This window comes from Delphinus delphis, chromosome 13 (assembly GCF_949987515.2).
Source record: "Delphinus delphis chromosome 13, mDelDel1.2, whole genome shotgun sequence".
Lineage (NCBI taxonomy): Eukaryota > Metazoa > Chordata > Mammalia > Artiodactyla > Delphinidae > Delphinus > Delphinus delphis.
In genome coordinates, this window is record NC_082695.1 from 38,278,270 (window position 1) to 38,298,557 (window position 20,288).

General features: G+C 39.2%; 1 protein-coding gene across 6 annotated transcripts; it reads left to right on the forward strand.

The window, feature by feature from the left end:
• Positions 1-28: 28 nt before the first annotated feature.
• Positions 29-14,669, forward strand: SNRPD1 (small nuclear ribonucleoprotein D1 polypeptide). 6 transcript variants are annotated; one of them, XM_060028773.1, is made up of 5 exons: positions 4,106-4,257; positions 9,679-9,755; positions 11,477-11,668; positions 14,215-14,323; positions 14,483-14,669. In XM_060028773.1, the coding sequence occupies exons 1-4, from the start codon at positions 4,244-4,246 to the stop codon at positions 14,289-14,291; spliced, it is 360 nt and encodes a 119-aa protein (XP_059884756.1). In that variant the 5' UTR covers positions 4,106-4,243; the 3' UTR covers positions 14,292-14,323; positions 14,483-14,669. The 6 variants fall into 6 exon arrangements, with proteins under 6 accessions (XP_059884760.1, XP_059884756.1, XP_059884759.1 ...); XM_060028776.1 differs by having other exon boundaries at positions 14,503-14,669; XM_060028772.1 differs by having other exon boundaries at positions 14,215-14,319.
• The last annotated feature ends 5,619 nt before the right edge of the window (positions 14,670-20,288 follow it).

Consider the following 20,288-nt stretch of genomic DNA (forward strand, 5'->3'; position numbering starts at 1 on the left):
AGCGCAGGCGCGGTGGGAGGCCTCGCGTGCGCGCACCGCGGGTGGGCGCCTCTCCGGCTAGCGGCAGACTCTTCCCTTTACCCGCTCGTCTCTTGGAGTAAAGCCACGTACGCCCCCAGCGGTGGTGGTTTGTCTTGAAAATCCGTCGCCACCGGTTCTTCTGTTGGTTGCAGGTACTGCTCTCTGCGACTTTCAGTTCAGATACCTCTAATCCTCGACAGGGGCCAATGTAAAGAAAAGGGTGGACGATTGACCCTTCTCTCTCCTTCCCGGCACTGCACTCCAGCGCCTCCCCAAAATGCAGGGCTTCAGCGTCTCCTTGCACACTTTCCTCCCTGGGCATCAGAGCACGAGAGTCGACAAGAAATTGTAGAAAGTTCCACCACGTTTAGTCATGGCGGGTGTTCAAAGCTTTGACTCTTAGAGACCTCCAATGATAGAATCCAGGGTTCTCGCACTAGGATTCTTGGTTCTACCCTGCTTTTGAACACGCCCTCTGTGCTACTCTTTCCTTATTTGCAGAACTGTGAGGATGGGCAAATGGGTGCTCTTGCCCTTGAGAATCTGAAGAGAGGTTCTCCACTTCCGGCCCTCCTTTTTTGAAGCCAAGTCCAGCCAAAATGTGCTCTAAGTTTGTGAAGCCTGATGTTTTTATGAGAATACATCTTCCACAAAACTTTATTGAGCTGCCTGTCAGTTTAGTTTGGGGAGGTTCTGTGGTTTAAAAACCAAAATGAGAAGTATTGGTGGGTGAAGCCATTGGTCACATCACCATACCTGTGTTATGGCAAAAACCTGTCTTCCCCCCCGCCCATCCCCAGTGCCTGATACTTTCATTTGTCCCTTGTTCAACACAAGTTTAAACAAGTCCAGTTATACGGGGATTTTTTTTTTCCCAGTAGTAAGTACTAGAGTACTCATCATCAACTGGTTGGTTGAATCGGAGGATGTGGAACTGGGGATATGGAGGGGCGACTGTAAGTTATGCATGGATTTTCCACTGAGCAGAGTCTCTGTGCCCCTAACGCCAGAGTTGTTCAGGGGTCAGCAATATACTTTAATGGCATATACCAAACGGCTTAAATTGGGGAAAAACTCAGGAGTAGACTGCCAACGTGATTAAAGCTGGTTATCTACTGTTGATAGAATATCTGACCTATATTTGCCTTCACCTTCAGATTGTCAGACAATTGGTGGGATTTCTCTTTGTGTGTAAACCACTTTATCTGTAGTAACTCAAATTCTGGCATACACACATACACAAACCATATTTACAAGTTTCCATTTCCAAAAAATGGGCCTCTGCTTTTTTTTTAAAGATGTTGGGGTAGGAGTTAATTAATTAATTAATTTTTGCTGTGTTGTGTCTTCGTTTCTGTGCGAGAGCTTTCTCTAGTTGTGGCAAGTGGGGGCCACTCTTCATTGCGGCGCGCGGGCCTCTATCACGGCCTCTCTTTTTGTGGAGCACAGGCCCCAGACGCGCAGGCTCAGTAGTTGTGGCTCACGGGCCCAGTTGCTCCGCGGCATGTGGGATCCTCCCAGACCAGGGCTCGAACCCGTGTCCCCTGCATTAGCAGGCAGATTCTCAACCACTGCGCCACCAGGGAAGCCCTTTTTTTTTTTTTTTAATATTTATTTATTTGGCTGCGTCTGGTCTTAGTTACAGCATGCGGGATCTTTTAGCTGCTGCATGCGAGATCTAGTTCCCTGACCAGGGATGGTACCTGGGCCCCCTGCATTGGGAGCATGGAGTCTTAACCACTGGACCACCAGGGAAGTCCCAGGGCCTCTCTGCTCCTGAGTAATCTATTCCACTATACTTGTATTGGCCACAATCAGGAGCGTTGGAATCTTTACAAATGTCACACCATATGAAATCATATGTATTTATTTTTGATACATAAGGAATTCATATTTGATGTATAATTCCTGTCTGCAATTTGTTCTAGGTTTTCTTTTCTAAAACTAAATACAATCAGGTGTTTAAGCATGCTGTGAAAATATAAAATAGTTTGCTTTTACAATACTGTATTATACACTTCAGAGTTGGGTCATTTGATTTGTTGTTTACTAAAAAATAATCATGATCCAGTGAATAAATTATCTTGCTTGACTGAGCTTTCAAAGATCATATAAGCTGACAGCGAATTTATCCTAGTAAAAATAGAGGCTTCCATTCCCGAGAGCTCTTGAGAAAGTCCCCGGGGGGGGAGAGCTGTGATTGGTTAATCTTTTGCCATGTGCACATGCTAAAAACAAATGCTGTGGCCTAAATGATGCATCTTGGTGCTGAACATTATGGTTCTGTAAATTTGTGAAGTTCTTTTTCAGAACCCTACACAAGAAACATAAGCCCCTACTTGTAAATTCTTTTGCCAAACTTAAAATTGTGAATGTAATCTGGATTTGTTTAAAATGTTTGCTTTCCTTGCTCACTCCAAATTGCAGAACGTACTTTTTTGCGCATGCTTATCATTAACACATCTACTTCTAAAAACTACTGATGGAATGGTTGTATTGCCCCACATGTTGCATTCTCATTTCCTTGTTCCTTTTCTTTCTTATGACCAATCTAAATGCCTGTAATATATAAAACCTCAGCTAACTCCAAGAAGACAGAGTAGTCTCACTTTCAGACTGACCCTCCTGCTAGCAGCAAATAATGGCTTTTTTGTTGTTGCTCCATTCTTGATGACTTTATTTCAGGACTCTTGACAGTTTTATACTATGAGAGAATAAAAATCCTAAAAAATTTTCAAGCTAGAAAATAAAAACAAAGAAAAATTATAGCAATTTGGTCCACATTGGATCACCAGGAGATTATTAGGAACTGTTCGGAAGACAGGGGGATAGATGTTGAGAAGGCAGCACACATATGTCCATTACAGTCTTGCTACTCAAATTGAGATCCATGGAATAGGAGCATCTTCATCAACTGAAAGCTTGTTAGAAGTGCAGAATTTCAGACCCCATACCAATGGAATCAGAATTTTCATTCTAATATTTCCTCCAGTTGAGTCCTATGCACATTAATGTTTGATGAGTATTGCCTCACAACATTCAAGAATTCTAATGACCAGGGATGAAGTCCAAGCTGGAGATACAAATTAAAGCCGTAGTTTTGGAGATCACCGAGGCTAAAGGAGAAAGTATCCATTAGAGAAGCATAACATGATCTCTGGATCTCTGGGCACTGTGGGGAACCCTTCTGAGGTTTGTGACCAGAATTTAAAGTGAAAATAATCAGTTAAATTGTGTGATTTTTCTGGACTTCTCTGGAGGCGCAGTGGTTAAGAATCCGCCTGCCAATGCAGGGGACACGGGTTCGAGCCCTGGTCTGGGAAGGTCCCACATGCTGCGGAGCAACTAAGCCTGTGTGCCACAACTACTGAAGCCCGCGCGCCTAGAGCCCGTGCTCCACAAGAGAAGCCACCGCAATGAGAAGCCCGCGCACCACAACGAAGAGTAGCCCCCGCTCGCCACAACTAGAGAAAGCCCGCGCGCAGCAGCAGAGACCCAACGAAGCCAAAAATAAATAAAATTAAATTTTTAAAAAGTTGACATAGGGCTTCCCTGGTGGCGCAGTGGTTGAGAGTCCGCCTGCCGATGCAGGGCACACGGGTTCGTGCCCCGGTCCAGGAAGATCCCACATGCCGCGGAGCGGCTGCGCCCGTGAGCTATGGCCGCTGAGCCTGCGCGTCCGGAGCCTGTTGCCCCGCAACGGGAGAGGCCACAACAGTGAGAGCCCCGAGTACCGCAAAAAAAAAAAAAAAAAAAAAAAAGTTGACATAAAAATTGTGTGATTTTTTTCAGGCACGTTAAGTAATGTTGAGGTTCCTGGTGTTGGAGCAGAGTTAGCATAATCCTCTGGACTTCTCCCAGAACTTCCTTTCATTGAGTAAATTTCGTGCTGCTGAATACACGGAGCCCTGCCATGCCCGCTAATGGGATTTAATCTCCTCAAATTTCCCTCTTACCGGAAGTTTCCTCCTAAAGCAAACCCCCTCAGCAGTTGCAAGGCACACCTCCAGCCGCCAGGGGCCGCAGTGGCGCTTCTCACGGCCGGAAGGGAGAGCTCAAGGGTGGTCTCGGCGTTTCCGCCGTGCGTCCGCACCGGTACGCGCGCTCTTTACGTCGGAACCCTGGGAGTAAGTGTTTCCGGCCATTCATATTCGTAGCCGGTCGGCGCTCAGTTGTTGGGTTTTGTTCGCTATCCGACCGAAACGGTGACGGCGCCGCTAGGATGAAGCTCGTGAGGTGAGGAAGTGACCAGGCGGGGTGAGGGACTGTGAGGGGACAGTCTGAACGGTGTGGGCCGGGAGCGGGAGGCTGGGCTGCCCCAGAGGCTGGAGGCGCGAAAGCCGCGTGTGCGCGCGGCCTGCTAACGGCCTCCGGCGCCCGCCGCTCCCGTCCCATCTTGGCCGCGCCGCCGCGGCCGCTCGGACCTGGGCTTCAGACTGGGTCGCGCGGGGATCCCCCGTATTTTCCAAGAAGTGGAGGTAAAGGCCGGGCCAGGTTTTCCCACCCAGAGTCTTCGAGGCCGTAGAGGTGCAGCGCCAGGCTTACAAGCTACTCCCGGTGACTTACCGACTTTCATTTTGAGTAGAACTTGTGCTCTAGTCTGGGTTGCGTTTCTGGCTCGTCTCAGCCTCAGGAGCCGGCAAATATAACTAGGTCTACGCGCCCTGAGAATGTGGGAGACATAAAAATACTACTGCGTAAGTAGTTTAAGTTAAATGCGTTTTTCGCGATGAAACTACCATCACACTTAAAGGAGTACTTAGAAGCTGTAGGAGTTTATCTGGAAATAATGAAACCTAATTCCGAAATGTTTCAAATCAGGGATGGACTTTCGATTCCGTAAGTTTATCCTATCACTTCTTTTCCCCCCCTTGTTGTTACTTACTAGACTTAACGTTATTCAACCGACATTTCCCCTTAAAATAGGACTTTGCTTTAGGAAAAAAAAGTCTCCCAACGTGGGACAGAATCTATTTTCTGTATATTTTGACTGATTACACAGATAATCGAGATTTCTTCTGGTTCATTTCTGTGTTTAAATTTGGCCGGTTAGCTGAGCCTACTGAAGACTTGTTTACGGATTGGAGTAATTCATTCTAAACTACTTGCAAATAGATTGGGGTTTGGTGTTTTTCCTTGAGGCTGAGAGCTTGCAGCATAGAAGCAGAGGTTTCTAATAACCCAGCCGGCAGTCACAAACTAGGATTGTCAGTGTTATTGGGCACCTGTTACACTGTGCTCTCATAATGTATGCATTTTTTTTTTCGACACAGAGTCCCTGCCTTGTTGGAGCTTTATGTTTTGTGGTGAAGGTAGACAAGTAGATAGTTTCTAGTATGTTTGAAATATCATATAAAATCCTTATTGTTATATTCAGGGTGGAGTTTGTAGAGAGGGCATTTAAGGTTAACTTTTTGTCCATTTTTTTCTTACAGTTTTATTGAGATGTAATTGGCGTACGACACTATAACTTTAAGGTATACAGCATAATTATTTGATTTACATCCATCACGAAGTGATTAACACAATAAGTTTAGTGAGCATCCATCGTCTCATATAGGTACAAAATAAAAGAAATAGACAAAAATTTTTTTCTTGTGATGCGGACTCAAGATTTACTCTCTTAACTTTCATATATAACATACAGCAGTGTTAATTATATTTATCATGTTGTACATTACATCCCTAATACTTATTTATCTTATAACTGGAAGACTTTGTCCATTTTTATTTGAAGTATAACTTTGGGGGGAAACATCTCAGAATTTAAAGTTTATTTTTTCAATTTCTCAATACCTGGCAGTCTGAATCTGTAGTTAAGTTTTATGTCATACTCTTTGGAATCAGTTTGTCTCATTTAAAGATAGTCTGTGTTGTGACGGAATTTTCCTATAAATTTTAATGGCTGTACTGAATCCTATTCTGTGTCTTACACTATAGAAATAAAATTTCTAATAACTGGAGAATGTGTTTTACGCCAGGAAAAATGGGTGTTTGTCTAACTGGTTTGCGGTTTTGGTTGACTTTGTTATTTCTTTATCTCAGTTGGTGACACTGTTATACTGTCTCCCTAACCAAAAACCTGGGAGTCGTCTTTGACTTCTTCCTCTTGATAATCCTGATAATCTGATAAGTTGCTAGGTTTTGGCAAATTTACCTACCTAATATAAGTATCTTTCACTATCCCATTCTCTTTGATTTTTGAATTTAATAGTGTGAGTTTGGATAGCATTTCAGTGCTATACTGAAGGAGATACCATTTTATCTTAATATCTGAGTATTATCTGAATATTTTAAGTTACAGTATTATCTGAATATCTTAAGTTAAGTTACTGTAATGGACATATGTGTGCTTATCTGAATATCTCTAAGTATCTTTCACTATCCCGTTCTCTTTGATTTTTGAAGTTAATAGTGTGAGTTTGGATACCATTTCAGTGCTATACTGAATGATACCATTTTATCTGAATATTTGAGTATTATCTGAATATCTTAAGTTACAGTAAGCAGAAAGAATTCAGGTAGTGAAGGATTCATCAGAAAATAATTTGAATTTGCTTGGTTCCTTGGCTCGGATAACTGTGTTTATTTCTCCTACCCTCAGTACACCTTCCATGCCACTCCAGTTGACACCACTAAGCTGTTCAGCCTCCCTTTTCTTCCCACCCGTGTTCTTTAATCTCACTTCTTAAAGTAAATATCTCATAACAGTGAAATTCAGTGTGCATTTCCCAATTTTGAAAAATGTATACACCTGTGAAACCCAAACTGCTGCCTGGATAGTGAACTTCTGGACTCTGTTCTGTTTCATTGACCTATTTGTAGTTCCTGTGTCTTGATTACTTTAATCTATCTATTGCTCTAGCCACCTAATTTGTCTTCCGATGTGGCACTCCACTCCATTGATGAAAAGCCTTCAGTAGTTCTCCTAGGGGAATTGTTTAACAGAGCTTGGGCATTCCATGAAAGGAACCTCTTCCCTACTCATTTTCTTGGACTTAGTATTCTATCAGTAATACCTATAATTTCTGTGTACCTTGTGCTGTTTCTTACTATATCTTTGCTCTAGTCTCTCTTTGCTGCATATTTCCAACTTTTCAGACTTACTAGAAGTCCACTAAGATCTGACTCCTTCCTACCCATGCTACATTATATTCATGGTAAGAACCTGTGCATATCTCCATTGTGATTTAAATTTACGTAATTACTTAAAAAAAAAATCTTTCATGTGTCTGTTCTTCCTTACAGAGTTTGAGCTCCTTGGGGGCCTAGTCTTACTCATTTTTAATCATTACCAAGCACAGTGACTACCATATAATATATAATGATAAATACTATTTATCAAAGAAATATCCTTGGACTTGATAAAATGTATTTTGATTGTTTCAGAGGTTTTCTTACTTTCTGGTTTTCCTTTTATTTCCATATGGTAGACTGCTTGATTAATAAAGTATTTTATTTTTACTTGAATCCTGCCTGTTTCTAAAAATGATTTGAAAGAAGTTTTATAAAAGTAGAAGTTATTACTGGATGGGACAATTAAAGTAAAAACAAATTTTAAATTGATAATGGGAAGAAACCATTCGGTGAAAATTCTAGGCTAATATAGTTATATTAAATTTGAGCTAAGTTAAAGAATTCTTATCTGGTGAAATAAAGCATTACCAATTCATTAAGAGAGACTTTTTTTCTTGACAGCAAATATGGAAAGGGAAGGGATTCAACACACAGTTTTTTCTTTGTATGAGAACAAGTTTGGGACTTGTCTTATGCAAGACCAAGTAATTTCCCCTTTTTTGATGGCTGTCTATACCACTTCAAAAGTTGTATTTTAAGCCTGATTTCCCTTTAATCATTGAAACATTTTAGCCAACTTACTCAGTGCCTGTTACAATCCAGGATTAGATATAAAGTTCATGATTCTTAACCTCAAGGATAGACTAGTTGGGGAGAAAGTAGGTAATCTTAACATTTAGTGTGATCGGGTATACAAAGTACATACTATAGACCAGAAATTTTGAATATGAGTTGTATATTAGATCATACTGTAGGATTATTGTTCATTTTTCTAGATGTGATTGTGGTGTTATGGTTATGTGGTAGAATGTCCTCATGAGAAAATGCATGCTGAAGTGACTGCAGTTTACTTTCAGATAATGTGGTGACAGTGTAAGTGGGGGGGGAGGGGCACACACAAATGGTAACATTTTCATAGTGTGTGAACCCTTCAGCTTCCTCTGCAATATTTCATAATAAAAAGTTGGAGAACAGAAGAATAGATGAAGTGGGGAATGGATGACTATTCAGTAAATGTTATTGAAGCACCTGGCTATCCAACTTGGGAAAATCATAAAGGCCACTTCCTACCTCACATTGCACAGAAAAGAGATGAATTCTAGGTGGATTAAAACTCTAACTGTAACAGTAGAAGAAAATAAGAGACTTTTTATAATCTTGGGATGGGAATCATCTTTCTAAACAAATTACATACCCAAGAAGGATTCATAAATTTAACAACATAAAAATGAAAAAAAATTGTATGGCTAAAGAAAACCATGAACTTGAATTGCTGTGGCAAACTGATAGAAAATAAAAGAAGAATTCGACCTAATTGGAGTTGTGAATAATGTGAATAGGAAAATAACAGAAGAAATACAGATTTCCTGTATTCATGAAGAATTATTCAACAAGTGATAGGGAAAAGCAAATTGCCTTTTTTCCCCTATCAAATTGACCAAAACAAGATTGGTGACAGTTAGTGTTGGTGAGGATTTGCATAAATGAATTTGGTGGGGGTTTGCATAAATGTCTCTAAATGCTAAATGAGAACTAAAAGTTACAGAAGCCATTATAGTATGGCCCAGTTTCTGTAAAAGTAAATTTTATGTAAATGCTTATGTTTGCATATAAAATGGTCTAGAATATCCCCACATGCCTGGAGGAGGGTTAGAAAAGGAGACTTTTACCTTATTTATACACATACAATAAGAGTATAATCTTTTAATACCAATTATAATGTATCATTTTTTTCAGTTTCATTGAGATATAATTGACATACAACACTGTAAGTTTAAGGTGTACAGGATAATGACTTACATAAGCTGTGAAATGATTACCACAGTAAGTTTGTTAACATCCATCATCTCACATGTATACAAAAGAAAAGAAAAAAATGGCTTTTTTCTCATGAGAACTTTAAGGATCTAGTCTCTTAGCAGTTTTCAGATATACCATACAGCAGTATTAACTATAGCCATCATGTTGTACATTACATCTCCAATACTTACTGTCTTATAATTGGAAGCTTGTGTTTTTTGAGCACTTTTATCCATGTAATTTCTTGATTTCAGTTTTGTGGCTTACAGTGACTTCAGGATCTATATGCATGGATCAGAGGGTAAGCTGTATAATGGCTTAGAGAATCAGAAATGTCCAAGTGACAATTTCTGTTACTGTGCTCTTTCATAAATGTTAAGGGTATCATTCAGGGAAAGCTGAAATTGTTATGCAAGCTATTAACAGGAATTGGTGCAGATAGCATCCATAGTAGGTTTTCAGCATCTAGAAATTTCACCCTTTGGCTTAATAATAATAATAAACATGTTTTTGAAGTGTTAAAAGTGAAAATTTATCATTTTATTCCTATTGTCTTTATAGATTTTTGATGAAATTGAGTCACGAAACTGTAACCATTGAATTAAAGAATGGAACACAGGTCCATGGAACAATCACAGGTATGGAGGTTGGACCGCGTTTATAACACTTTTTATTTCCTATCTCTTTCACCTACAGGCCAGAATTCTTTGGTTAATGAATGTTTTATATAGTACAAATCTCATTCCTTTTGTCTGGATTATTTCACTGACCTTCTTATTTAAGCCTCACCTTAAGTTCTTATGCTAAGACCAGAGTGGATTCCCCAGGTTATCCTATGTGTGACCACTGTTTTCCTGCTTTATGCCTTTTCTACTTTTGCCTGTACGTGTCACCTGGAATGTTGCATCTTACAAAACACATATTACTTGTATCAGAATTTTGTGTCCCCTGTTAGATTGTAAAGTCCTTGAAGATAGAGGATGGAGTTTCCATGTCTGATTATCCTGGGTAAAAAATATGTGGGAAATGGGAAGGGGGTGTTGAGGAACCATAATTTTATCTAAGCATAACATATTAGAGTATTATATTTGTCTTTTTTCTTAGGTGTCTAACTCTTTAATGATATTGTATGTATGATATGTAGTTTTATATTTAAAGCCACTGTGATTCTTCACTAATAGTAGCTGCTGCCCCCAAAAAGGGCAAATTTTTAAAAGAATTGATGAAAGAAAATGCTATCTTAGCATATGGTACCATTCTACTCTCTGAAATATTTAAATTGTAAATTTATAAATAATTTTTTAACATGTAGATCCAGCATCTGAGTAAACAAGAGAAATATATAGTATTAAACTGATAATATTTGTGAGTCCACCAAAACTTTGCAACACCAATTGCTATGAAAGGAAATCTGTATAGTTTAAGGTTTTGATACAGTCTGATCATATCTGAGGAAATGTAATTTCTGTCCTGTTAAAATTCCGTGATTTTAAACAGTGATTTAGTCTGCTCTTTTCTGAGCTCTGTGTTGCATGTTGTAGAGGAAGCAGAGTGTTCTTTTTTTTTTTGCCGTACGCGGGCCTCTCACTGTTGTGGCCTCTCCCGTTGCGGAGCACGGGCTCCGGACACACAGGCTTAGCGGCCATGGCTCACGGGCCTAGCTGCTCCACGGCATGTGGGATCTTCCCGGACCGGGCCACGAACCTGTGTCCCCTGCATTGGCAGGCAGACTCTGAACCACTGCGCCACCAGGGAAGCCCTCTTCCTGCTTTTTAGGAATTCAAAATCTAGTGATGGAAGACACTCACAAAAGTAATATAATGTAAGGTTTGCATCACATACAGTAGGCACTTAATAAATGATGTCCCAGGAGGAAAATTTAGTAAATTGGGGGAGCAAAATCGAGTAAAAATCCAATTCCCTCCCCCAGTGACAACCACCGTTTCAAGTTTCTTATATCCTGAATATATATTTTAGTCCTCACAATAGGGATAATCATACTATCTACCATAAGGACATTGAGGATTAAACTGAAATGCCTTAGCATGCAGTTCCTGGAACATAGAAAGAGATCATAAATCTTTTGGTTTTTTTCCCCCTCTCCCTCGTTGTATCAAGTTCCCCAACAAGATGGAATGTATCAAAAGTCTATTAATTTTGGGAAAGAAGAGTACAGAAGATTAGTAAACAACAAGCTAAGGAAAAATGTAGTGAAGGAAAGATTTCTGATTTATACAGACATAATTACCAGTTGTAGAACAGATAATACTCTTCTATAACATCGTACTAACAGTGGCTTGATAGATTAATTGGTTGCCTTCCTTATTATGCTAATAACTGTCCTCTTTTTTCCCTCCAGGTGTAGATGTCAGCATGAATACACATCTTAAAGCTGTGAAAATGACCCTGAAGAACAGAGAACCTGTACAGCTGGAAACACTGAGTATTCGAGGAAATAACATCCGATATTTTATTCTGCCAGACAGCTTACCTCTGGATACACTTCTCGTGGATGTTGAACCAAAGGTGAAGTCTAAGAAAAGGGAAGCTGGTAAGTTTGAAGGATTATAAACATTTTTGTGTCTGGCGTATTTATGCCCTAATCTGCTATTCAAAATATGTTTATATTTGCAAACAACACGGGTTGGTTGGTTTGTTTTAATTGCCTCTACTTGCCATGAGTACATATAGTGTTTCTTACAGTTCCTGGTATTGCTATTCAAAAGACTGATGTTCTTACTTCCTGTCCCTTTGTGCATGGCCTGGTCCCCTAATCCCTGCACACTTTGGAAAATTCGGAGATTGAGTCTTATTTTTTTAAATAAATTTATTTATTTATATTTATTTATTTATTTTTGGCTGCACTGGGTATTTGTTGCTGCGTGCGGGCTTTCTCTAGTTGCTGTGAGCGGGAGCTACTCTTCATTGTGGTGTGCGGGCTTCTCATTGCAGTGTTTTCTCTTGTTGTGGAGCACGGCCTCTAGGCGTGCAGGCTTCAGTAGTTGTAGCATGCGGGCTCAGTAGTTGTGGCTCACGGGCTCTAGAGCACAGGCTCAGTAGTTGTGGCGCACAGCCTTAGTTGCTCCGAGGGCTGTGGGATCTTCCTGGACCAGGGATCGAACCCGTGTTTCCTGCATTGGCAGGTGGGTTCTTAACCACTGCGCCACTAGCGAAGCCCAGAGATTGACTCATTATTCCTGATATTCTGAAATTTTTTAATGACTTAGCATTTTGTCCACTGTTGTTCTGGGTACTTGGTGGACCCTTTCAGTATGGATATTCTTGCCATTTAGAGCTAAGAAACTTACTTGTGTAATGATAAATTTCTTCTGTTTTGCTTGTTCTGTTCTTTCTTCCAGGAATTCTTAATAATTGGATCTTCTGACTGATTCCTTCTGAGTCTTTTATTTTTCCTCTCTCTTTGTCTTTTATTCTGTACTTGGTGTTGTTTTCTCTGGTTTCTCTTTTTATTTGATCTCTTAGTTTGGTCTTTATGTTGAAGGTTTTACTATAGTATCTTGCATTTTGGCCATCTGTTTAAGAAGGACTCTGAAAAGAGAACTTCTGGGAATGGAGGCTGGACTCCTTAGAGGGTGGGTTCAAAGTAAGTTGGCTTCCCCACTGAGGAGACCTAAAATTTCAGGATCTGGAAGTCTTTTCTGGAGCTGGTTTTCTCAGAAAAAGATTCTAGTCACCTACTGTGGGAGATATATGTCTGGCAGCCAGCATTATAGGAGAAGGGCAGGAGAAAGGGGCTGATACTAAACAATGATTTTGAGGCTTTTCCTTCCACTCACACTAAGAAATATATTGTACTTTGCATCATGACCTATTCATACATATAAATGAAACAAAAGCTTCAGGAAGAATTTAGTCTTAATACATGCAGATGCCCTTAAGCTTCCTATCGTATTCTCTTTCAGTTTAAAAAAAAAAAAAAAAATTCAGGTTGTAACACATAGCTTGAAAAACACTGACTTGATCCCCCTGTTCCTTCCCTCCAGCTCTGTGACTTTTGCTGCCATCCACTTTGCAGGTGTTTTCAAATCCGAAGCCTTTCTGCTTCAAGGTCTTTGGGTTAATTTTACCTTTTCTCTCCTACCTACCTGTCAGGGAAATAATCATTAGCTTTGCAAGGTGGGGAAGAGGACTAGCCAATCTACTGCTCTGCATAAGGATTGTCAACTCCCCCCCCACCCCATGTTTTCAGCCCCCTGCCTCATCATCTCACCCCTGGCTTCCAAGGTCCTAGGTCTTTTAGAAGTTATTCTTCCTTTGCTAAACATTTGTAGGTTTCAGTCTATTTTCTGACTTAAAAAATTGTTGAAATCTTTCAACCACTGTGTTTTTTCAGCATTTGTTTTTTCCCCCTTATGGATATTTGCCATTTTTATTCCTTTTCTATCATGAATAGTACTTCAGAGGGAATTGGAGATAAGTGTGGTTAATCTGCCTTGTTTTAAGAGAAGTGCTAGACTTACTCTGTTGCTTTGAATGGTAAGACTAGGAACAATTGGTAGAAATGTCAAGATTTTTAAAATATTCATAGATGTCTGAAAATGAAAAGTTCACAGCTAGGATGACCAGGTAACAAGGATATTGTTACTGGATTAAAGTACTAGGTTATGATTGGATCAGATGACTTAAGATTCTGAAAAGTCATGAAGTTGTTACTTGATGTAATATATTTTAAGTTTTCTTGGCATGAATTAACTAACTTGGATTCTATACAGTAACAGAAACATCTGGTGCATAGTGTTTGTGTTCTGTTCCGTTAGTATTATATCTTTTTCATCTTGTGTGAGGTTCAAATCATTTGTATTTTATTTTGTGGTGAATTTGAGGCACGATACAAAGAAAAAATATTTTAAAACTTGATGAATTTCTCAGTAAATAAAGTCAAATGAAACAAATATTTAGGTATTAGTAGGCCATCAATTCTTGGTTCTGTATGATAAACTGTCGGGAAAGGGTGACTGAGGTTACATTTGAGAGAAGCTGAATTAAACTTTTCTTTACTGTAGGTGCTGTTTGTGGTGGCCAGGTAACATCAGCACAGAAGAGAATTTCCTTTACTTTGTTTCTCTCTTCCCTCAGTTGCAGGAAGAGGCCGAGGCCGAGGAAGAGGAAGAGGACGTGGCCGAGGAAGAGGAAGAGGGGGTCCTAGGCGATAATATCTCTCAAGACTACTATTTCAAAGTAGTAGGTATTATGGGATATTTTCTGTACAGGTTTTGTTGTTTATGGCAGGCAAGGAAGAGGAAGAGGACATGGCCAGGGCAGAGGAAGAGGGGGTCCTAAGCGATATTGTCTCTCAAGATTACTGTTTCAAAGTGATAGGTACTATGGGATATTTTTTGTACAGGTTTTGTTTGTTTATAACAGACGAAGAGGAAGACGTGGCAGAGGAAGACTACGTGGCTAAGTTAGAAGATGGTGCCTAAGCAAATTGTGTCTCTCAAGATTATGATTTTAAAGTGATCGATGCCCTGGGTGCTTTTTGTACAGGCTTTGTTTGTTTGTGGCAGTTTTTAATAAACATAAATGTAGGACAGAGTTGTCTATTGACTATATCATATTAAGTTTTAATAGTTCATATATATATTCATGATACAAACACAATAAGAGCTAAGCGTTACTACTAGGCAGTCTCAGAATAATTCCAATCTTAGATCAGGCTTTTAATTTTTTGAACTAAAATATTTCTTTTATGAATATTTGTAGAATATACACCTTTTTATTTCACATGCACTGACTATGCGTTTTGTTTTTTTTAACATCTTTATTGGAATATAATTGCTTTACAATGGTGTGTTAGTTTCTGCTTTATAACAAAGTGTATCAGTTATACATATACATACGTTCCAATATCTCTTCCCTCTTGCGTGTCCCTCCCTCCCACTATGCGTTTTATTGTTTTACCTTGACTCCATTCTGTGGAACCTTCCTACAGGTGAAATAAGTTCTTTTTGGTACCTCAGAAACTAAAGACCTATGGAATTAGGTCTAAAATTGATTCTCCTTTCCTGAGTTTTATCCCATGGAGACTTAGGTTCTTAGTAAAAGGTGATGATCATCTTCTAAATTAAGAAGTCATTGCTTTTGTTGTCATTGTTAATGGTTTTTTGGTTTTATTTTACTTCTTTTGGGCCACACTGCAGGGCAGGTGGGATCCTAGTTCCCTCACTAGGGATTAAACCCATGCCCCCTGCATTTGAATTGAGGCATCTTAACCACTGGACCACCAGGGAAGTCCCTGTTTTACTTTTTTAATAGGTTCTTAATAGAATATAGTTTTTTTTGGGGGGGGGGGTTAATTTTATTTTTGGCTGCATTGGGTCTTCGTTGCTGCACGCAGGCTTTCTCTAGTTGTGGCGAGTGGGGGCTACCCTTCATGTGGTGCATGGACTTATCGTTGCAGTGGCTCCTCTTGTTGCAGAGCACGGGCTCTAGGGTGCGTGGGCTTCAATAGTTGTGGCTCGCGGGCTCCAGAGCGCAGGCTCAGTAGTTGTGGCGCACGGGCTTAGTTGCTCCGCGGCATGTGGGATCTTCCTGGACCAGGGCTCAAACCTGTGCCACCTGCATTGGCAGGCGGATTCTTAACCAAATACTTTTTACAAGTAGTCCTTTAAGAACAAAAGGAAGAAGACCTACTTCTTTGCCAAAAACTGGATTCTTTCTGATCATTAATAAGGATTTTTTAAAAATTGTTTTAATTGGTTAGATTTAGAGAAAAATACTTCTCAGTATATAGTTTCTTACAAAGCTTACTATTGTTTATATACTAAGGAAGCTAACCTAACTGAGGATTGAACTAGATCTGTGTTTTCATTTAATCATGTATGGGGGTTTGTTTAATGAGAAGGGAATGTTCTGCAAAGACTGTTTTCAAAAAAGGAAGTTTAGGCCTTGTAGGGAAGTTAATGTAATTGAGATGGCAAGAGCATTTGTGTGTGGTATGTGTATATGTGTATCTCATTCTTTTCCATCCTTTGTTGGTGCTCCTATTAATTGAATGCAAGCAGAAGGCAAGGGAACACAGTGATGCATCACATTACACAGTGAAGCAGTAGTAATGCCTTCTGTTTTTATGTTTTTTGGGTTGTTTTTGTTTTTGTTTCTGGCTGTGCCACTCAGCTTGTGGGATCTTAGTTCCCCAACCCTGGGATCGAACCCAGGCCCTCAGCAGTGAAAGCACGAAGTCCTAACCACTGGGCCGCCAGGGAATTCCCAGTCTGATATCTTTTAAAGCTTAAGATTTTATTTGTGAAATTTGTTTAAAGAAATTTATTGTGAGTTTAAACAGAAAACTGTAAGTGAAATAATAGAGAAATTGTATTTCACAACATGTTTTAATCTACTATAAGTAGGCTGGTTAAGCAAGGATGGCTTAGTATTTTGAAATGTATTATGTTCAGCAGTCAAAATACACACAATCTTCTATAATAGATATCAGAATAACATTTAATAACACAACACTCATTCCTGAAAACCTAAAATGGACTTTCCTCATCATGTTAAGGAGGAATTTTCTATCTTAAACCAACAGCAGACATTTCTAGAGACATTCCAATTAAAACAACAAAAGAATATATCTGATATTGGTCTTTATTTAATGTGAAAATTCTTGTGAATCCACAAAATAAGAGGTATACTTTTGAGAAGGAAGAGAAATTTTGTAGTATTACTGTTTTCTCTGCAGGAACATGGTAGTATTCCATTTATCTGAACCAGTTTTAAAGTTCTGTGTATTTCCTATATTTTGAGTAAGGTCAGTATATAATATGAGATTCAGTTTACAAAAGAATAATAGCAAAAGCACTAGATGTCAAATGCAGTAGATTCTTGTTATTGATGATAGTTAGGTTCTATAAAGTTGCTGTGAACCCTGAATTAGTGAATAGTGAACCATTGCTCCTAGGAGGAACACAGGTTCTCTGTGTATGAGTCTCTGGTCATGGCATTTTCATCAGCTCATCAATGCATAACCTCGTTTTATGTGTGTTTTCTGTTTAAAAACACCTTATTTAGTACCTATTGTTTCATTTACATTGAATTCACAATCAACAGCACTGTAATGTATGCCTGAACAGAGTTTTTCTAAGACATGTATTTTTTCCAAATGCCACATCACAGCCTTCTTGCTTTATGGATACTAGATAGCACTATGCTTGGGGGCCATTTTAAACAACAAACTCACCACCCAAAAGCACAAAAGTACCAAAAAACTGTGGCACTAAATTGACCATGAAGGATGTTTGTCTACCGTATGAGACCTGAAACAAAAGGCACTGTCGCTTTATTCAGCCTCAGCCTAGAACAACCAGGTGGCACATCAGGTAACATTTTTTTGCTGCTCTAAAGCATGCATGGTCCATGCATGACCATGGAAGCACCAATAGTACTGATTTTGGAGTTACAAATAAATTTTAGCAAGGAAATGACTTCCCTAGTACAGAATGATTAATGATGATTGACCATACTTAACATATTTTGGTAAGATTATTCCGAAGTATTTTGTGTATTTTGTTACTATAGTGAGGGATATCTTATCCCACTATTTGAATTCTAACAATTTCACCTATTCTAAGATGAATTTTTAAAATATATTTTAATATCTCTGAAATTGAGATGCATCTTAAATGGTATAAATTTAGATTTGGTATCAGACTTCAATCATCAAGCTTTTTTCTTTGTTAGTAGTACATACAATAACAAGTGCATCCAAAAATTGATGTCTTAGATTTGGTGAACTACAGAAATTATGGTGATTCATATGCCTCTCAAGTAGAGCCATACTCTGCTTTGTCTTTAAATGATAATATGCATTGTGAATCTGCAAGGAGAGTAAAGATTTTCCATGTTTCCTAGAACTTTGTAATTTTCTCCTCTTTGAGTGCTTCTGGAACAGTGGCAAAAATCAGTTCTAGCTTTTTAAAAATTCCTGAGCCATAAAATAAAAAATAGTACCATATTCCAGTGTGGGAAGACTGACCAGTGTAAAGATAGAAATTCTCTCCAATTTATAGGTTTAGTGCAATTATCTTGGTGAATTTTTTAAGTAACTTCTTTACTGGCAGTATGTCAACTAATATGTACTTAATGCTTATTCTGTGCCCAGTTTTTCTGATTAATTTATAGATTTAATGAAATTGCCAAAAGGATTTTTTTAATGGACAATAACTGTTCCTCCCATTTGACAAATATTTGGGTACTAACTCTGCCAGGTTCTGTGCTAATAAGCCCTTTACATGTTATTTCTTTTTTTTTAATAATTTACCTTTTAAAAAAATTTTATTTATTTTTTAATTTTTTGGCTGCATCGGGTCTTAGTTGCAGTACATGGGATTTTCATTGAGGCATGCGGGATCTTTTGTTGCGGCGCGTGGGCTCTTTGTTGCGGTGCTCGGACTTCTCTCTAGTTGTGGCATGCGGGTTTTCTCTAGTTGTGGCGCGCAGGCTCCAGGGCACGTGGGCTCTGTAGTTTGTGGCATGCAAGCTCTCTAGTTGAAGCTGTGCGAGCTCAGTAGTTGCAGTGCACAGGCTTAGCTGCCCTGTGGTATGTGGGAACCCAGGGATTGAACCCACGTCCCCTGCATTGGAAGGTGGATTCTTTACCACTGGACCACCAGGGAAGTCCCCTACATGTTATTTCTTTTAACCCTCCGAACAGCTCTGTAGCAGAAAGAAAACTTGTGCCCAGAGAGGTTATATAACTGCCTAAAGTCCCAGTTAGTAAGCAGCAGAGCTAGAATTTAGATGCAAGTCTCAAAGAACCCTGTGTTTTTAACTGGTAAATTGGTTCCAATGTTCATCCTGAAGAAGGAATAGGCTGTAGGAGATTCATTATCTTTCTAGAAAGGAATTAGAAAGGTGTGGGAGAACTTAACCTTCCTAGATACCAAACATTGTAAAATATTAAAACCAAAGGAAATTATCTTGATACTCATGCAGTTTTCAGCCAGATTTCATTTTTGGTTTATCAAGTAATTTTGTTTTTGTTTTTTTTTTTTGCGGTACGCGGACCTCTCACTTTTGTGGCCTCTCCCGTTGCGGAGCACAGGCTCCAGACGCACAGGCTCAGCGGCCATGGCTCACGGGCCCAGCCGCTCCGCGGCATGTGAGATCTTCCCAGACCAGGGCACGAACCCGTGTCCCCTGCATAGGCAGGCGGACTCTCAACCACTGCGCCACCAGGGAAGCCCTCAAGTAATTTTTTAATAGTGCTTATTGCTATGAAGGTAGAAGACCATTTGGAGTAGGTTAATAGGAATCTAAATTGAAAAACTTTAAGCAGGTTAAGATATGTCAGAAGTCTTAAATTTTTTTCTGTACTTTGATGCAGGATTCCATTTGAGAGTCCAAGAGAAAAACATTGACAGAATGCTCATTATATTTCTTAATTAAAAAGGAAAACAACCCTGTATGTCGAAAATTAGAGGAATGGTTAAATCACCTAAAGGATAAACCTGGAGTCACCAAACTTTTTCTGTAGAGGACCAGGTAGTAAATGTTGTAGGCTTTATGGGCCATATGGTCTCTGTCTCAACTATTCAACTCTGCTCAAAGCAGCTATAGGCAATATTTTTATAATAGTAAAAAATAAATAAGTAAATCCTAACTAAATGTCCAACAGGAAAAGAGTAAATTGTTTACGTATATAGTAAACTACATCACTGAAAATGAATTAGAGCTGCATGTGTCAACATGGATGAGCCAGACAATATTGAGCAAATAATTTAAGTAGCAGAATACATGTTATTCTATGTAAATGCTATGTAAATAAGGAAGATGTAAACTGTATTTAGGGATGCTGACGTGGCTAAAGTTTAGAGATGTGTGTAAGAATGATAAATTCAGGAGAGCAGTCACTTCTGAGGGATGGAAAGAAGGAGGGGAGTGTGATAGCAGATGGGGATGCATGAATTTTAACTGGGTGATGTTCTGTTTCTCAAGCTGGCAGATGGGTATACTTAGGTTGAACCATATGAAATTGCTGATGTTTGATTGTCTTGACCTACAAAAACATTGATTTCCTATCGTTCAGGTTACTATTTCTGTGCATTTTTTAATATAAAATATTATATAATTTTTTTAACTGCTTGAAAACTTGGCTAAAGAAAAACAAATGTTATTCAGCTACACTGTCTCTGAAAATGACATTGATGATT

Bases quoted from the DNA above. Each gene is read 5' to 3' on its own strand.
- SNRPD1 (XM_060028771.1), top strand. The intron at 9,756-11,476 runs GTATGGAGGTTG...TTTTCCCTCCAG, and splicing joins GGTCCATGGAACAATCACAG to GTGTAGATGTCAGCATGAAT. The intron at 11,669-14,214 runs GTAAGTTTGAAG...CTCTTCCCTCAG, and splicing joins GTCTAAGAAAAGGGAAGCTG to TTGCAGGAAGAGGCCGAGGC.